This window comes from Argopecten irradians, chromosome 9, assembly GCF_041381155.1.
Source record: "Argopecten irradians isolate NY chromosome 9, Ai_NY, whole genome shotgun sequence".
NCBI classification, from domain to species: domain Eukaryota; kingdom Metazoa; phylum Mollusca; class Bivalvia; order Pectinida; family Pectinidae; genus Argopecten; species Argopecten irradians.
The window spans coordinates 42,433,541-42,449,433 of NC_091142.1; the positions used below are offsets into that span (position 1 = coordinate 42,433,541).

The 15,893-nt window shown below is 32.7% G+C and overlaps 1 protein-coding gene across 1 annotated transcript in view; it reads right to left on the reverse strand.

The window, feature by feature from the left end:
• Positions 1-9,892, reverse strand: part of LOC138332375 (uncharacterized) — a 34,880-nt gene extending 24,988 nt beyond the window's left edge. Inside the window, exons 1-6 of the mRNA XM_069280455.1 lie at positions 9,762-9,892; positions 8,927-9,043; positions 6,504-6,730; positions 5,353-5,464; positions 4,633-4,749; positions 4,067-4,299 (exon numbers count right to left, since the gene is read on the reverse strand). Of these exons, the coding sequence (XP_069136556.1) occupies positions 4,067-4,299; positions 4,633-4,749; positions 5,353-5,464; positions 6,504-6,730; positions 8,927-9,043; positions 9,762-9,867 (912 nt within the window). The 5' untranslated portion in view covers positions 9,868-9,892. The remainder of the gene's footprint in view (positions 1-4,066; positions 4,300-4,632; positions 4,750-5,352; positions 5,465-6,503; positions 6,731-8,926; positions 9,044-9,761) is intronic.
• Positions 9,893-15,893: the final 6,001 nt, after the last annotated feature.

Genomic DNA, 15,893 nt, shown 5'->3' on the forward strand with positions numbered 1-15,893 from the left:
TTATAACAAATCATGTGTTAGTTATCATCTAATGGGCATGTCTGATAGCGAAGTAAAGGTAATTATAACAAATCATGTGTTAGTTATCATCTAATGGGCATGTCTGATAGCGAAGTAAAGGTAATTATAACAAATCTGTGTTATTATCATCTAATGGGCATGTCTGATAGCGAAGTAAAGGGTAATTATAACAAATCGTGTGTTAGTTATCATCTAATGGGCATGTCTGATAGCGAAGTAAAGAGTTATTATAACAAATCATGTGTTAGTTATCATCTAATGGGCATGTCTGATAGCGAAGTAAAGGGTATTATAACAAATCTGTGTTAGTTATCATCTAATGGGCATGTCTGATAGCGAAGTAAAGGTTATTATAACAAATCATGTGTTAGTTATCATCTAATGGGCATGTCTGATAGCGAAGTAAAGGGTAATTATAACAAATCATGTGTTAGTTATCATCTAATGGGCATGTCTGATAGCGAAGTAAAGAGTTATTATAACAAATCATGTGTTAGTTATCATCTAATGGGCATGTCTGATAGCGAAGTAAAGAGTTATTATAACAAATCATGTGTTAGTTATCATCTAATGGGCATGTCTGATAGCGAAGTAAAGGGTAATTATAACAAATCATGTGTTAGTTATCATCTAATGGGCATGTCTGATAGCGAAGTAAAGAGTTATTATAACAAATCATGTGTTAGTTATCATCTAATGGGCATGTCTGATAGCGAAGTAAAGAGTTATTATAACAAATCATGTGTTAGTTATCATCTAATGGGCATGTCTGATAGCGAAGTAAAGGTTATATTATAACAAATCATGTGTTAGTTATCATCTAATGGGCATGTCTGATAGCGAAGTAAAGAGTAATTATAACAAATCATGTGTTAGTTATCATCTAATGGGCATGTCTGATAGCGAAGTAAAGGGTAATTATAACAAATCATGTGTTAGTTATCATCTAATGGGCATGTCTGATAGCGAAGTAAAGAGTTATTATAACAAATCATGTGTTAGTTATCATCTAATGGGCATGTCTGATAGCGAAGTAAAGGGTATTATAACAAATCATGTGTTAGTTATCATCTAATGGGCATGTCTGATAGCGAAGTAAAGAGTAATTATAACAAATCTGTGTTAGTTATCATCTAATGGCATGTCTGATAGCGAAGTTATCATAACTAATGTGGTTATCATCTAATGGCATGTCTGATAGCGAAGTAAAGGGTAATTATAACAAATCATGTGTTAGTTATCATCTAATGGGCATGTCTGATAGCGAAGTAAAGTGTTTATTATAACAAATCATGTGTTAGTTATCATCTAATGGGCATGTCTGATAGCGAAGTAAAGGGTTATTATAACAAATCATGTGTTAGTTATCATCTAATGGGCATGTCTGATAGCGAAGTAAAGGTATTATAACAAATCATGTGTTAGTTATCATCTAATCGTGTCTGATAGCGAAGTAAAGAGTTATTATAACAAATCATGTGTTAGTTATCATCTAATGGGCATGTCTGATAGCGAAGTAAAGGTTATTATAACAAATCATGTGTTAGTTATCATCTAATGGCATGTCTGATAGCGAAGTAAAGTAATATAACAAATCAGTGTTAGTTATCATCTAATGGGCATGTCTGATAGCGAAGTAAAGGTGTGTGTTAGTTATCATCTAATGGGCATGTCTGATAGCGAAGTAAAGTATATAACAAATCATGTGTTTAGTTATCATCTAATGGGCATGTCTGATAGCGAATAAAGGGTAATTATAACAAATCATGTGTTAGTTATCATCATTAATGGCAATGTCTGATAGCGAAGTAAAGGTAATTATAACAAATCGTGTGTTAGTTATCATCTAATGGGCATGTCTGATAGCGAAGTAAAGGGTAATTATAACAAATCATGTGTTAGTTATCATCTAATGGGCATGTCTGATAGCGAAGTAAAGGGTAATTATAACAAATCGTGTGTTAGTTATCATCTAATGGGCATGTCTGATAGCGAAGTAAAGAGTTATTATAACAAATCATGTGTTAGTTATCATCTAATGGGCATGTCTGATAGCGAAGTAAAGAGTTATTATAACAAATCATGTGTTAGTTATCATCTAATGGGCATGTCTGATAGCGAAGTAAAGGGTAATTATAACAAATCATGTGTTAGTTATCATCTAATGGGCATGTCTGATAGCGAAGTAAAGGGTAATTATAACAAATCATGTGTTAGTTATCATCTAATGGGCATGTCTGATAGCGAAGTAAAGGGTAATTATAACAAATCATGTGTTAGTTATCATCTAATGGGCATGTCTGATAGCGAAGTAAAGGGTAATTATAACAAATCGTGTGTTAGTTATCATCTAATGGGCATGTCTGATAGCGAAGTAAAGGGTTAATTATAACAAAAAATCGTGTGTTAGTTATCATCTAATGGGCATGTCTGATAGCGAAGTAAAGGGTATTATAACAAATCGTGTGTTAGTTATCATCTAATGGGCATGTCTGATAGCGAGTAAAGGTTATAACAATGTGTTAGTTATCTGATCAAATACATGTGTTAGTATCACTAATGGGCATGTCTGATAGCGAAGTAAAGGGTAATTATAACAAATCATGTGTTAGTTATCATCTAATGGGCATGTCTGATATAGCGAGTAGTAAAGGGTTATTATAACAAATCATGTGTTAGTTATCATCTAATGGGCATGTCTGATAGCGAAGTAAAGGGTAATTATAACAAATCATGTGTTAGTTATCATCTAATGGGCATGTCTGATAGCGAAGTAAAAAGAGTTATTATAACAAATCATGTGTTAGTTATCATCTAATGGGCATGTCTGATAGCGAAGTAAAGAGTAATTATAACAAATCATGTGTTAGTTATCATCTAATGGGCATGTCTGATAGCGAAGTAAAGAGTTATTATAACAAATCATGTGTTAGTTATCATCTAATGGGCATGTCTGATAGCGAAGTAAAGGGTAATTATAACAAATCGTGTGTTAGTTATCATCTAATGGACATGTCTGATCATCCTAAAAAGGGAGTAAACAAAATAAGTAAAATAAATAGAGCTATGATATAAAATTGTTTAAAAAGTTCACAACTGAACCGGCGAGAACATGAAACATGCTAATCATATATGGAAGCGATGTATTACTAACGATCGTCTCCGCCGACAAGTCATTTTGTCTGATATAGATGTTTTGTAAAGAAGAAGTTCATACCTTGGAATAATATTTTATGCTGGTGTGGTTAGAATATGATTGTGCTATATTATAAAGGAGGCCATGAGTCTGCCAATGTTTACCCAGTCTGTTTTTAAAACATAATGTTTAATGCTATAAAAATATATTCGGGAAGCTTGTTCCATATTGTTACAGTTCTTAAAGCAAAACAGTTCTAAAGAATGTCCAATCTTGAAAGATGTGTAAATACTATCACTTGATGTCTCGTTATATCAAGGCAAGTGCGATTTTAGTGAAATCTTCATATGAAGAAATGGTACACTTTCTAATCTCTACAAAGCGTAATAAATGGTTGTTAAATGGGTCATTTCTTAAAACTAGAGTAAGAAAAATTCTATTAACAAAATAACTGCAATCTTTTGGCAACTTGTTACAAACATAGATTATTATTATATTTTTAAAAACAAATCAAAGATAAAACGAGACTGAAACCTCATCAAAGAACATTCATAAGGATATTTTAAAATAATAAATTTTATCCAAACATACAATGAGTTCAAATACAACATTGTATACTTGAAATCAATTAGATATTACAGCTGTGTTAAAGTTTTTAAAGTCAGCTAGAGTCATGTAGATATTACAGTTGTGTTATGGTTTATAAAGTCGGCTAGATTAAGATAGGTGAACATTTTCACCAGACGATATGTTCGCGAATTCCTGAACGATTGAAGTCGAGAAAAATAATACTTAAATGGAATTAACATTTATTGCCTAGTCACGACCACTGCTGTTATAAATTCTTAAGCCGAAATTGCGATTTTTTTTCGCTTGCAAAACTCAACGACTATATGGTATTATTTTCACCGTCTTAACACGTATTCCATCCTCCCCTGTCTGATAAAGCCGGATATGGTTGATTTTTCCGAGGTCCGTTCTCTGTTCGTACACCCTCCGTCTAGTCTCACCAACAGTAAAATCTCGGCCTAGACTTAACGCTGAAATGTTGGCTACCGTCCCCTCTACGTCCATATAGAGTGTGTCAACAGAACCAGACGCGGAGTGAGTGTCAAGGACAACAGTTACCGTCCACAGATCAACTGGAATATAATAAAATTAGACGCGGAGTGAGTGTCGTGGACAGCAGTTACCGTCCATAGATCAACTTGAACATAATAGTGTTATCAATAAATTGGTCAGTTAAAATTAACCTCAAGAAAATATTAAACTCCTTAGCAATTCGATTCAATTTTGTTAAAAAAGGCCTATCTATGAAGAATTATTTATTCTACCACATCTGCGAGTTGAGAAGATCTTTGAAATCTTAATATGTTTACCTGTTTTGGTCCCAGAGGTAACTTGTGCATACTAACAAGAATGGGAAAAGGACAAACTAAGAAAAAACAGTTATTATAATGATATTACATAGTTACCTCTACATACTCCTTCATCAAGATGAAACCCTTTCAGGCATTCATCACACCTGCCGGTATGACATGTTACCCGCGACACTGTAGCACAGTTTGGTATCGGATCATCCCAGCTACAATCTGTCGATTGAAATTCGTGAAAATACATTGTTCTAAAACTGATGATAGATTGTAACGAGTTACTCATATATTTTCAAATTGAATCCGACTTTTAGTTTTCGTATTTTCCATACTCCTATAAAGAAAAAATTGAAAGAATGTTGCGTGAAAATGAAGTTTTCATGATTCACAATAGATACATCGACGTTAAGTATTGATTTGGAAAATAATTTCGTTGCAAATACCTGAAATCATACGTTGAAACTTACGCTATTTGATCGAGTAGTCTAAAACGTAATCAACATTCATGTGTTTATTTTTTTTTTAATTTCACCGGGTTATGAAATAAATTTGTTACGCGGATTCACACAGTTTGCAACTAATCCTTTAATGCCCCGATTATATTACGTATGCTTAAATAAGGCTAAGGTAAGTATATTTTCCCTTAGGAAACCAGTGACAAAAACAGTTTCCAAGTAATGTTATACATGGAACTCAAAATCATAATATCTTCTATATATTTTTTATTTTGATATACTTGAGGTGTCTGAGCGCCTGTATTCGACACCGATTTCTGATTTCGAAATCGCATTGAAAGATGTACGGTATCAATTATATTCCTACTTTCGTATTCAAGATGCCATAATGCTTTACTATCGTCAGCTGGTTGATCTGTCTGTATCCAACAGTTACACGTGAACGTGTAGAGATGACCGTATTCATCCTGCATCGTCACCTATAAGAATACATCATTTCATATGATCATAACAAGTAACGCTGAAAAACGAAACAAATTGTCATCAAAACAAACCCAACTTGATAAAACAGTGTCCTGTTTTATCAAAATGTGTGCGAATGGTTTTCCTGAAATTTATCAACAAAGTGATGTTTATCTGGATGACATCGGCTTTAAGGATGACTTTGAAAATTACAATGGTACAGAGCCCTTCACTGAAACGCAACACATTTATTTTATTTTGTTTTATCGAAATTATATTTGGTTTTATCGAAGAGTTATTTCGTTTTGATTAAATACTATTTCGTTTTATCAAAATGTTTTGGGTTTTTTTTAAACGAAATTGTAGTTCGTTTTAACAAAGTAGAAATTATTAACAACATTATTTCTATTGTTTACTGCAAATATATAAAATGAAATACAAGTTACATTATTGGCTGATATTCAGGGTTATCCGACTTTAATCCACTTTCTAAACCCGTTATGCAAGAGATATGACATGTCGTATTATTTCAATAAAATTGATCTTATTTATTTATTACAAATGGAACGAAAACCGAGTGAATGCGGTGGGGTACAATGTCACTTTCTAAGAGGTGTTATATCGTTCAGGTGTGCGTTATATCACCTTGGCTGAGTATGAACTTGTTGTGGATTCTTGCATAAACAAACTACATTGTTTGTGGTTCTCAAATTTTCTGATCACTCCTCAATTTTTTATATAAGCCATCAGACTTTTGACCCTCTGTTAAAAATCTGATTAAACTAAAAAATAATTTAATAACATCTTGCTATTATTTCCTTTTTTGATAAAAAGAAATAATGTTTTATTAAAAACAAAAGCATTCTCGATAAAACAAAATAACGTTTCGTTAAAACGAAATAACATAATGTCATATTTAAACACATCAAAATTTAATCACCTTATTTTGATTCAAAAAGCGCCAATACACGGTACATACCATGCATGTCAACATTCGGTGAAGGTAACCTTATGACACTTAAGTTAACTGCCGTATCCCCAATCGAGTTGGCATACCTTCTGTAGACGTAACCCATCATTCCCCGTCTGATACAACTTGATGTAGTTAAGTTGCCCTAACGCTCCTTCGTAAACCATTTGCCTGACCTCTCCAATTGCAAAATTGTTTCCAAGACGGATGTTCGGAGCATCCGACAATGTGCCTCCGATATCCATATAGATCGTTCCGAGGGAATCCGAGTGCTCCTCTGTACCGATGTAGACCGATATTGCCCATCGTTCATCTATCAACATTACAAACAAAAGACCATCACTTACTTCACATAAGTATCGGTATGTTCTGCTCTGCCATGTCATATCTAATTTTCTCTCATAGCTATGGGTTGTCTAATCCATTTTACTCATGTTGTCTGGGGCTTGGACTGTATTACATGATTACCCATACAATATTACCTAGACGTCATGACGTCAACAAAATTACTACTTCGTTTGAATTTTTGAGAGAAAAAAATATAAACTAGGTTGGTTTTAATGTAAAAGATTCAGACAACTTAATTTGAGATTAAATATTACGCGATTTTCCATGTAAGAAGAATTTGCTTGGACTTTTTTTCAAATTTATTTTAAAATGACAAGATATCATAGGTGTAATATTTCACACACAAAAAAACTAAGACGATATTCTAACCTCGGGATCACATAATGATGATGACATTTTGTGACCCTCAGGTATGATATTCCCATCATTCATATTCACATAATATGAAAGAGTCTTATGTTATTTAATACCCCGTCATGTTGACTTACGTTAATTATAACAAATATTTTGATACAATTAGATTGTACCTTCAAGCAATTAACTATCAAGTAAGTAAGGAAATTGGTACTTTGCACAAATACAATTGTACATGTACGTGTTCATGTATATCAAATATCAAATATATTTTATTGGATGTATATATTCAGTTGCGCATGGTAAAATGCTTTTTTTTTTATTAATTTCATGATTTTCAGGGATGAGAGTCTCTGATAACGGAAGTGTATTCCTAAATGTTGTATTCCCTGGATGAGAGTCTCTGATAACGGAAGTGTAATCCTAAATGTTGTATTCCTTGGATGAGAGTCTCTGATATAACGGAAGTGTAATTCTTAATGCTGTATCCCCTGGATTCAATTTTATATGCTTCATTCATTTCTACTGGTTAGACATTTGAGGTTGTTTTGCATACTCTACACGAATTGTAATATCAGTATTAACTTGTGAGTATTATCACTAAATATAGGTAGAATGTTTTCATGGAAATTTTTGGAAGTCTTTGGTAATACTATTGGCTCAGATAGTTAGGACCGCATCACTGAACTTGACTAATTATAAAAAAATAAATAAAAGCAAACAAATTAATCCCTAACTAGTCACAGTGTATCACTGAATTTATCAAATCAAATAATAAGCATAATACTCAATATCTTTCGGTTTATGAAGCGGTGAAGTGTTTTTTTTTGTTTGATAGACGCGAATGGTTCGTCCGATTGTTGTACACGACTTCATAAACACAAGGGATAACGAAAATAACGTTTCAATTAAGTCATTTGAATTTGTTATTTATATAATTACAGACTAGCTATTCTCTTAAATAGTCAACGAGGTAAGAATTCAAATTTCCAGATTTGTTAAGAAGAATTCAGGCTGCAATGATTTTTTGTTTTTGATTTTTTATTCATTTATTTATTTATTTCATATTGATGCTCCAGGGAAGCAGTTCTTTGCCTTATTGGTTTTGTCGTTTATCAGTTGTATGGTTGTTTGTATACGATGAATATGAATGAAAAAAATCGACACATGATAAACATTAAGGTCAAGCTGGGAATGTAACAAAAACGAGCAGTCACTATCAACAGTGAAAGTGAGGAAAGTGATAACACATGATTTTATATAGTATCAAACACATCCTGTGTTCACTGTCATGTTCGTTATTATATTTCTGAAGGAATAAGACTGTATATAAATGGTAAATATGTGGCCAATCTGATCATATGTAAAGTATTATTATAAAATATGTTTAATTAAATCAGTACAGTGTACAGTCAACTATCGGGAACTTATGTCTCTCCAATATAATGTAAAGTGGAGTGAAGGTCATGGATAGAACAAGAATATTCCATTATGATGTAAAGAACAGATACGTATTTACAGAGCAAGAAAACATAGGACATAAGACATTTACAAAACATATAAAGCATTGAAATTCATAATAATCTCATGGTAGACTGACAAAAATAGGTTAACTCTACATGTCGGTCTGGCATATTACACGTATCATTACCTCTACAGACCCCTCCGTCAAGGTGATATCACTCCATACAAACATCACACCTGTCTGACATGTTACACGTATAGTTACCTCTACAGACCCCTCCGTCAAGGTGATATCACTCCATACATACATCACACCTGTCTGACATGGTACACGTATAGTTACCTCTACAGACCCCTCCGTCAAGGTGATATCCCTCCACACATTCGTCACACCTGCCGATCTGACATGTTACACGTGTAATCGATGCACAATGAGGGATAGGATAGTTCCAGGTACAATCTATAATCAAACGTTTTCACTCAGCTATAATATCGAATAAAAATGTAAAGCAATAACGTCCAAAGACTTTGTTTGATATGTAGGAGATATGTATGCAGATTTATTTTACAGCAGTATTCTCAAAACTTACTGCGGTCTTATGTAATACGATTTTATTCTCCCTTAGAATAACAACATTTACTATCCCTTACCCATCAGCTTTATCTTACAAAGTATAGCATTATTAGCAGTTCATGCTAGGTTTAACCCTTTTTAGAAATAATCTAATTGCTTGCTACTTGCTCGACAGCATATATAATCATATTATCACTTTCGATCAAGTAGAAATTATTAAACAGGTCTGCCTTTCTGAAGTCCTTAATGGAGTTTTATATACCATACGAACAGACTTAAGTTTGGCTATATTCTCCCATCATTATCACTGGTCAACTAAGCATATACCGCATACTGATGTAGATGTGGGACTTACAAGGTATTCATCGTTAAGTATTTACATTGCCGTTTTCTCCGGGCGCTTCGGTTTTCTCCCACTTTAATACCAATTAAGCGCTTTCATACAGGCCATCGAAAGTGATTTATATTAGTTAAATAACTTGTTTCGGAATCGATATAAAATTAATAAAGTGTATTATATTATCGGATTCACTGTTAATTAACGATTGCTTGCTTCAAGTTTAAGAGGTCCCCATAATATATACATTAACAAGAATAACACTACCTTGATGCTGTAGGAGCCATGACGGCTTACTGTCGTCTGCTGGCTGGTCGGTCTGTATCCAACAGTTACACGTGAACGTGTAGACATGATTATCTTCGTCCTCCATTGTCACCTAAACATGTTTAATCATCGGCGGCATTATACCAAGCAAACTATTACAAGGGTAGCAAAAGTAATGAGATTTAACTATTTAAAGAAAGAATGATTGTAGTGATAATTCGTTATGACATACATAAAGCATTCACAAATAACATACATTGTAATCTAATATATATTCGCGTCGATTTTTTTTTCAACATATTTTATTGACAATAAAGGGATCAGACAACAGGCAAGCCTATATTAGTCTTCTCCCACAAGCCTATATTAGTCTTCTTCGCGTGGATCGTTGTTCACGTAAGTGACCTGGCGATAAATATAGCCGCAATTTCTTTCAAATGCATGTAAAGTAGAGCCAATAAGTTAAATTTAGTGTGTAAAGTCAATGAGGTCTAGATCACAAAGATAAATCAACATGTAAAGTTAATGAGGTCTAGATCACAAAGATAAATCAACATGTAAAGTCAATGAGGTCTAGATCACAAAGATAAATCAACATGTAAAGTCAATGAGGTCTAGATCACAAAGATAAATCAACATGTAAAGTCAATGAGGTCTAGATCACAAAGATAAATCAACATGTAAAGTCAATGAGGTCTAGATCACAAAGATCACAAAGATCACAAAGATAAATCAACATGTAAAGTCAATGAGGTCTAGATCACAAAGATAAATCATGTAAAGTCAATGAGGTCTAGATCACAAAGATAAATCATGTAAAGTCAATGAGGTAGATCACAAAGTCAAAGATGTCAAAGATGAGTCTAGTCAACATGTAAAGTCAATGAGGTCTAGATCACAAAGATAAATCAACATGTAAAGTCAAAATCACAAAGATAAATCAACATGTAAAGTCAATGATGTCTAGATCACAAAGATAAATCAACATGTAAAGTCAATGATGTCTAGATCACAAAGATAAATCAACAAATGTAAAGTCAATGAGGTCTAGATCACAAAGATAAATCAACATGTAAAGTCAATGAGGTCTAGATCACAAAGATAAATCAACATGTAAAGTCAATGAGGTCTAGATCACAAAGATAAATCAACATGTAAAGTCAATGAGGTCTAGATCACAAAGATAAATCAGCATGTAAAGTCAATGAGGTCTAGATCACAAAGATAAATCAACATGTAAAGTCAATGATGTCTAGATCACAAAGATAAATCAACATGTAAAGTCAATGAGGTCTAGATCACAAAGATAAATCAGCATGTAAAGTCAATGAGGTCTAGATCACAAAGATAAATCAACATGTAAAGTCAATGAGGTCTAGATCACAAAGATAAATCAACATGTAAAGTCAATGAGGTCTAGATCACAAAGATAAATCAACATGTAAAGTCAATGAGGTCTAGATCACAAAGATAAATCAACATGTAAAGTCAATGAGGTCTAGATCACAAAGATAAATCAACATGTAAAGTCAATGAGGTCTAGATCACAAAGATAAATCAACATGTAAAGTCAATGAGGTCTAGATCACAAAGATAAATCAACATGTAAAGTCAATGAGGTCTAGATCACAAAGATAAATCAACATGTAAAGTCAATGAGGTCTAGATCACAAAGATAAATCAACATGTAAAGTCAATGAGGTCTAGATCACAAAGATAAATCAACATGTAAAGTCAATGAGGTCTAGATCACAAAGATAAATCAACATGTAAAGTCAATGAGGTCTAGATCACAAAGATAAATCAACATGTAAAGTCAATGAGGTCTAGATCACAAAGATAAATCAACATGTAAAGTCAATGAGGTCTAGATCACAAAGATAAATCAACATGTAAAGTCAATGAGGTCTAGATCACAAAGATAAATCAACATGTAAAGTCAATGAGGTCTAGATCACAAAGATAAATCAACATGTAAAGTCAATGAGGTCTAGATCACAAAGATAAATCAACATGTAAAGTCAATGATGTCTAGATCACAAAGATAAATCAACATGTAAAGTCAATGAGGTCTAGATCACAAAGATAAATCAACATGTAAAGTCAATGAGGTCTAGATCACAAAGATAAATCAACATGTAAAGTCAATGAGGTCTAGATCACAAAGATAAATCAACATGTAAAGTCAATGAGGTCTAGATCACAAAGATAAATCAACATGTAAAGTCAATGAGGTCTAGATCACAAAGATAAATCAACATGTAAAGTCAATGAGGTCTAGATCACAAAGATAAATCAACATGTAAAGTCAATGAGGTCTAGATCACAAAGATAAATCAACATGTAAAGTCAATGAGGTCTAGATCACAAAGATAAATCAACATGTAAAGTCAATGAGGTCTAGATCACACAAAGTAAATCAAATCAACATGTAAAGTCAATGAGGTCTAGATCACAAAGATAAATCAACATGTAAAGTCAATGAGGTCTAGATCACAAAGATAAATCAACATGTAAAGTCAATGAGGTCTAGATCACAAAGATAAATCAACATAAAGTCAATGAGTCTAGATCACAAAGATAAATCAACATGTAAAGTCAATGAGGTCTAGATCACAAAGATAAATCAACATGTAAAGTCAATGAGGTCTAGATCACAAAGATAAATCAACATGTAAAGTCAATGAGGTCTAGATCACAAGATAAACAAAGTAAAGTCAAGAATCTAATCACAAAGATAATCAACATGTAAAGTCAATGAGGTCTAGATCACAAAGATAAATCAACATGTAAAGTCAATGAGGTCTAGATCACAAAGATAAATCAACATGTAAAGTCAATGATGTCTAGATCACAAAGATAAATCAGCATGTAAAGTCAATGAGGTCTAGATCACAAAGATAAATCAACATGTAAAGTCAATGATGTCTAGATCACAAAGATAAATCAACATGTAAAGTCAATGAGGTCTAGATCACAAAGATAAATCAACATGTAAAGTCAATGAGGTCTAGATCACAAAGATAAATCAACATGTAAAGTCAATGAGGTCTAGATCACAAAGATAAATCAACATGTAAAGTCAATGAGGTCTAGATCACAAAGATAAATCAACATGTAAAGTCAATGAGCAGATACAAAGATAAATCAACATGTAAAGTCAATGAGGTCTAGATCACAAAGATAAATCAACATGTAAAGTCAATGATGTCTAGATCACAAAGATAAATCAACATGTAAAGTCAATGAGGTCTAGATCACAAAGATAAATCAACATGTAAAGTCAATGAGGTCTAGATCACAAAGATAAATCAACATGTAAAGTCAATGAGTCTAGATCACAAAGTCACATGTAAAGTCAATGAGGTCTAGATCACAAAGATAAATCAACATGTAAAGTCAATGATGTCTAGATCACAAAGATAAATCAACATGTAAAGTCAATGAAGTCCTAGATCACAAAGATAATAAATCAACATGTAAAGTCAATGATGTCTAGATCACAAAGATAAATCAACATGTAAAGTCAATGAGGTCTAGATCACAAAGATAAATCAACATGTAAAGTCAATGAGGTCTAGATCACAAAGATAAATCAACATGTAAAGTCAATGAGGTCTAGATCACAAAGATAAATCAACATGTAAAGTCAATGAGGTCTAGATCACAAAGATAAATCAACATGTAAAGTCAATGAGGTCTAGATCACAAAGATAAATCAACATGTAAAGTCAATGAGGTCTAGATCACAAAGATAAATCAACATGTAAAGTCAATGAGGTCTAGATCACAAAGATAAATCAACATGTAAAGTCAATGAGGTCTAGATCACAAAGATAAATCAACATGTAAAGTCAATGAGGTCTAGATCACAAAGATAAATCAACATGTAAAGTCAATGAGGTCTAGATCACAAAGATAAATCAACATGTAAAGTCAATGATGTCTAGATCACAAAGATAAATCAACATGTAAAGTCAATGAGGTCTAGATCACACAAAGATAAATCAACATGTAAAGTCAATGAGGTCTAGATCACAAAGATAAATCAACATGTAAAGTCAATGAGGTCTAGATCACAAAGATAAATCAACATGTAAAGTCAATGATGTCTAGATCACAAAGATAAATCAACATGTAAAGTCAATGATGTCTAGATCACAAAGTTAAATCAACATGTAAAGTCAATGAGGTCTAGATCACAAAGATAAATCAACATGTAAAGTCAATGAGGTCTAGATCACAAAGATAAATCAACATGTAAAGTCAATGAGGTCTAGATCACAAAGATAAATCAACATGTAAAGTCAATGAGGTCTAGATCACAAAGATAAATCAACATGTAAAGTCAATGAGGTCTAGATCACAAAGTTAAATCAACATGTAAAGTCAATGAGGTCTAGATCACAAAGATAAATCAACATGTAAAGTCAATGAGGTCTAGATCACAAAGATAAAATCAACATGTAAAGTCAATGAGGTCTAGATCACAAAGATAAATCAACATGTAAAGTCAATGATGTCTAGATCACAAAGATAAATCAACATGTAAAGTCAATGAGGTCTAGATCACAAAGATAAATCAACATGTAAAGTCAATGAGGTCTAGATCACAAAGATAAATCAACATGTAAAGTCAATGAGGTCTAGATCACAAAGATAAATCAACATGTAAAGTCAATGAGGTCTAGATCACAAAGATAAATCAACATGTAAAGTCAATGAGGTCTAGATCACAAAGATAAATCAACATGTAAAGTCAATGATGTCTAGATCACAAAGATAAATCAACATGTAAAGTCAATGAGGTCTAGATCACAAAGATAAATCAACATGTAAAGTCAATGAGGTCTAGATCACAAAGATAAATCAACATGTAAAGTCAATGAGGTCTAGATCACAAAGATAAATCAACATGTAAAGTCAATGAGGTCTAGATCACAAAGATAAATCAACATGTAAAGTCAATGAGGTCTAGATCACAAAGATAAATCAGCATGTAAAGTCAATGAGGTCTAGATCACAAAGATAAATCAACATGTAAAGTCAATGATGTCTAGATCACAAAGATAAATCAACATGTAAAGTCAATGAGGTCTAGATCACAAAGATAAATCAACATGTAAAGTCAATGAGGTCTAGATCACAAAGATAAATCAACATGTAAAGTCAATGAGGTCTAGATCACAAAGATAAATCAACATGTAAAGTCAATGAGGTCTAGATCACAAAGATAAATCAACATGTAAAGTCAATGAGGTCTAGATCACAAAGATAAATCAGTCACAATGTAAAGTCAATGAGGTCTAGATCACCAAAGATAAATCAACATGTAAAGTCAATGAGGTCTAGATCACAAAGATAAATCAACATGTAAAGTCAATGAGGTCTAGATCACAAAGATAAATCAACATGTAAAGTCAATGAGGTCTAGATCACAAAGATAAATCAACATGTAAAGTCAATGATGTCTAGATCACAAAGATAAATCAAGCATGTAAAGTCAATGAGGTCTAGATCACAAAGATAAATCAACATGTAAAGTCAATGAGGTCTAGATCACAAAGATAAATCACATGTAAAGTCAATGAGGTCTAGATCACAAAGATAAATCAACATGTAAAGTCAATGAGGTCTAGATCACAAAGTTAAATCAACATGTAAAGTCAATGAGGTCTAGATCACAAAGATAAATCACATGTAAAGTCAATGATGTCTAGATCACAAAGATAAATCAACATGTAAAGTCAATGAGGTCTAGATCACAAAGATAAATCAACATGTAAAGTCAATGAGGTCTAGATCACAAAGATAAATCAACATGTAAAGTCAATGAGGTCTAGATCACAAAGATAAATCAACATGTAAAGTCAATGAGGTCTAGATCACAAAGATAAATCAACATGTAAGTCAATGAGGTCTAGATCACAAAGATAAATCAACATGTAAAGTCAATGAGGTTTAGATCACAAAAGATAAATCAAAATGTAAAGTCAATGAGGTCTAGATCATGTTACAAAGATAAATCAACATCCATACATACATCACACCTGTCTGACATGTTACACGTATAGTGACCTCTACAGACCCCTCCGTCAAGGTGATATCCCTCCATACATACATCACACCTGT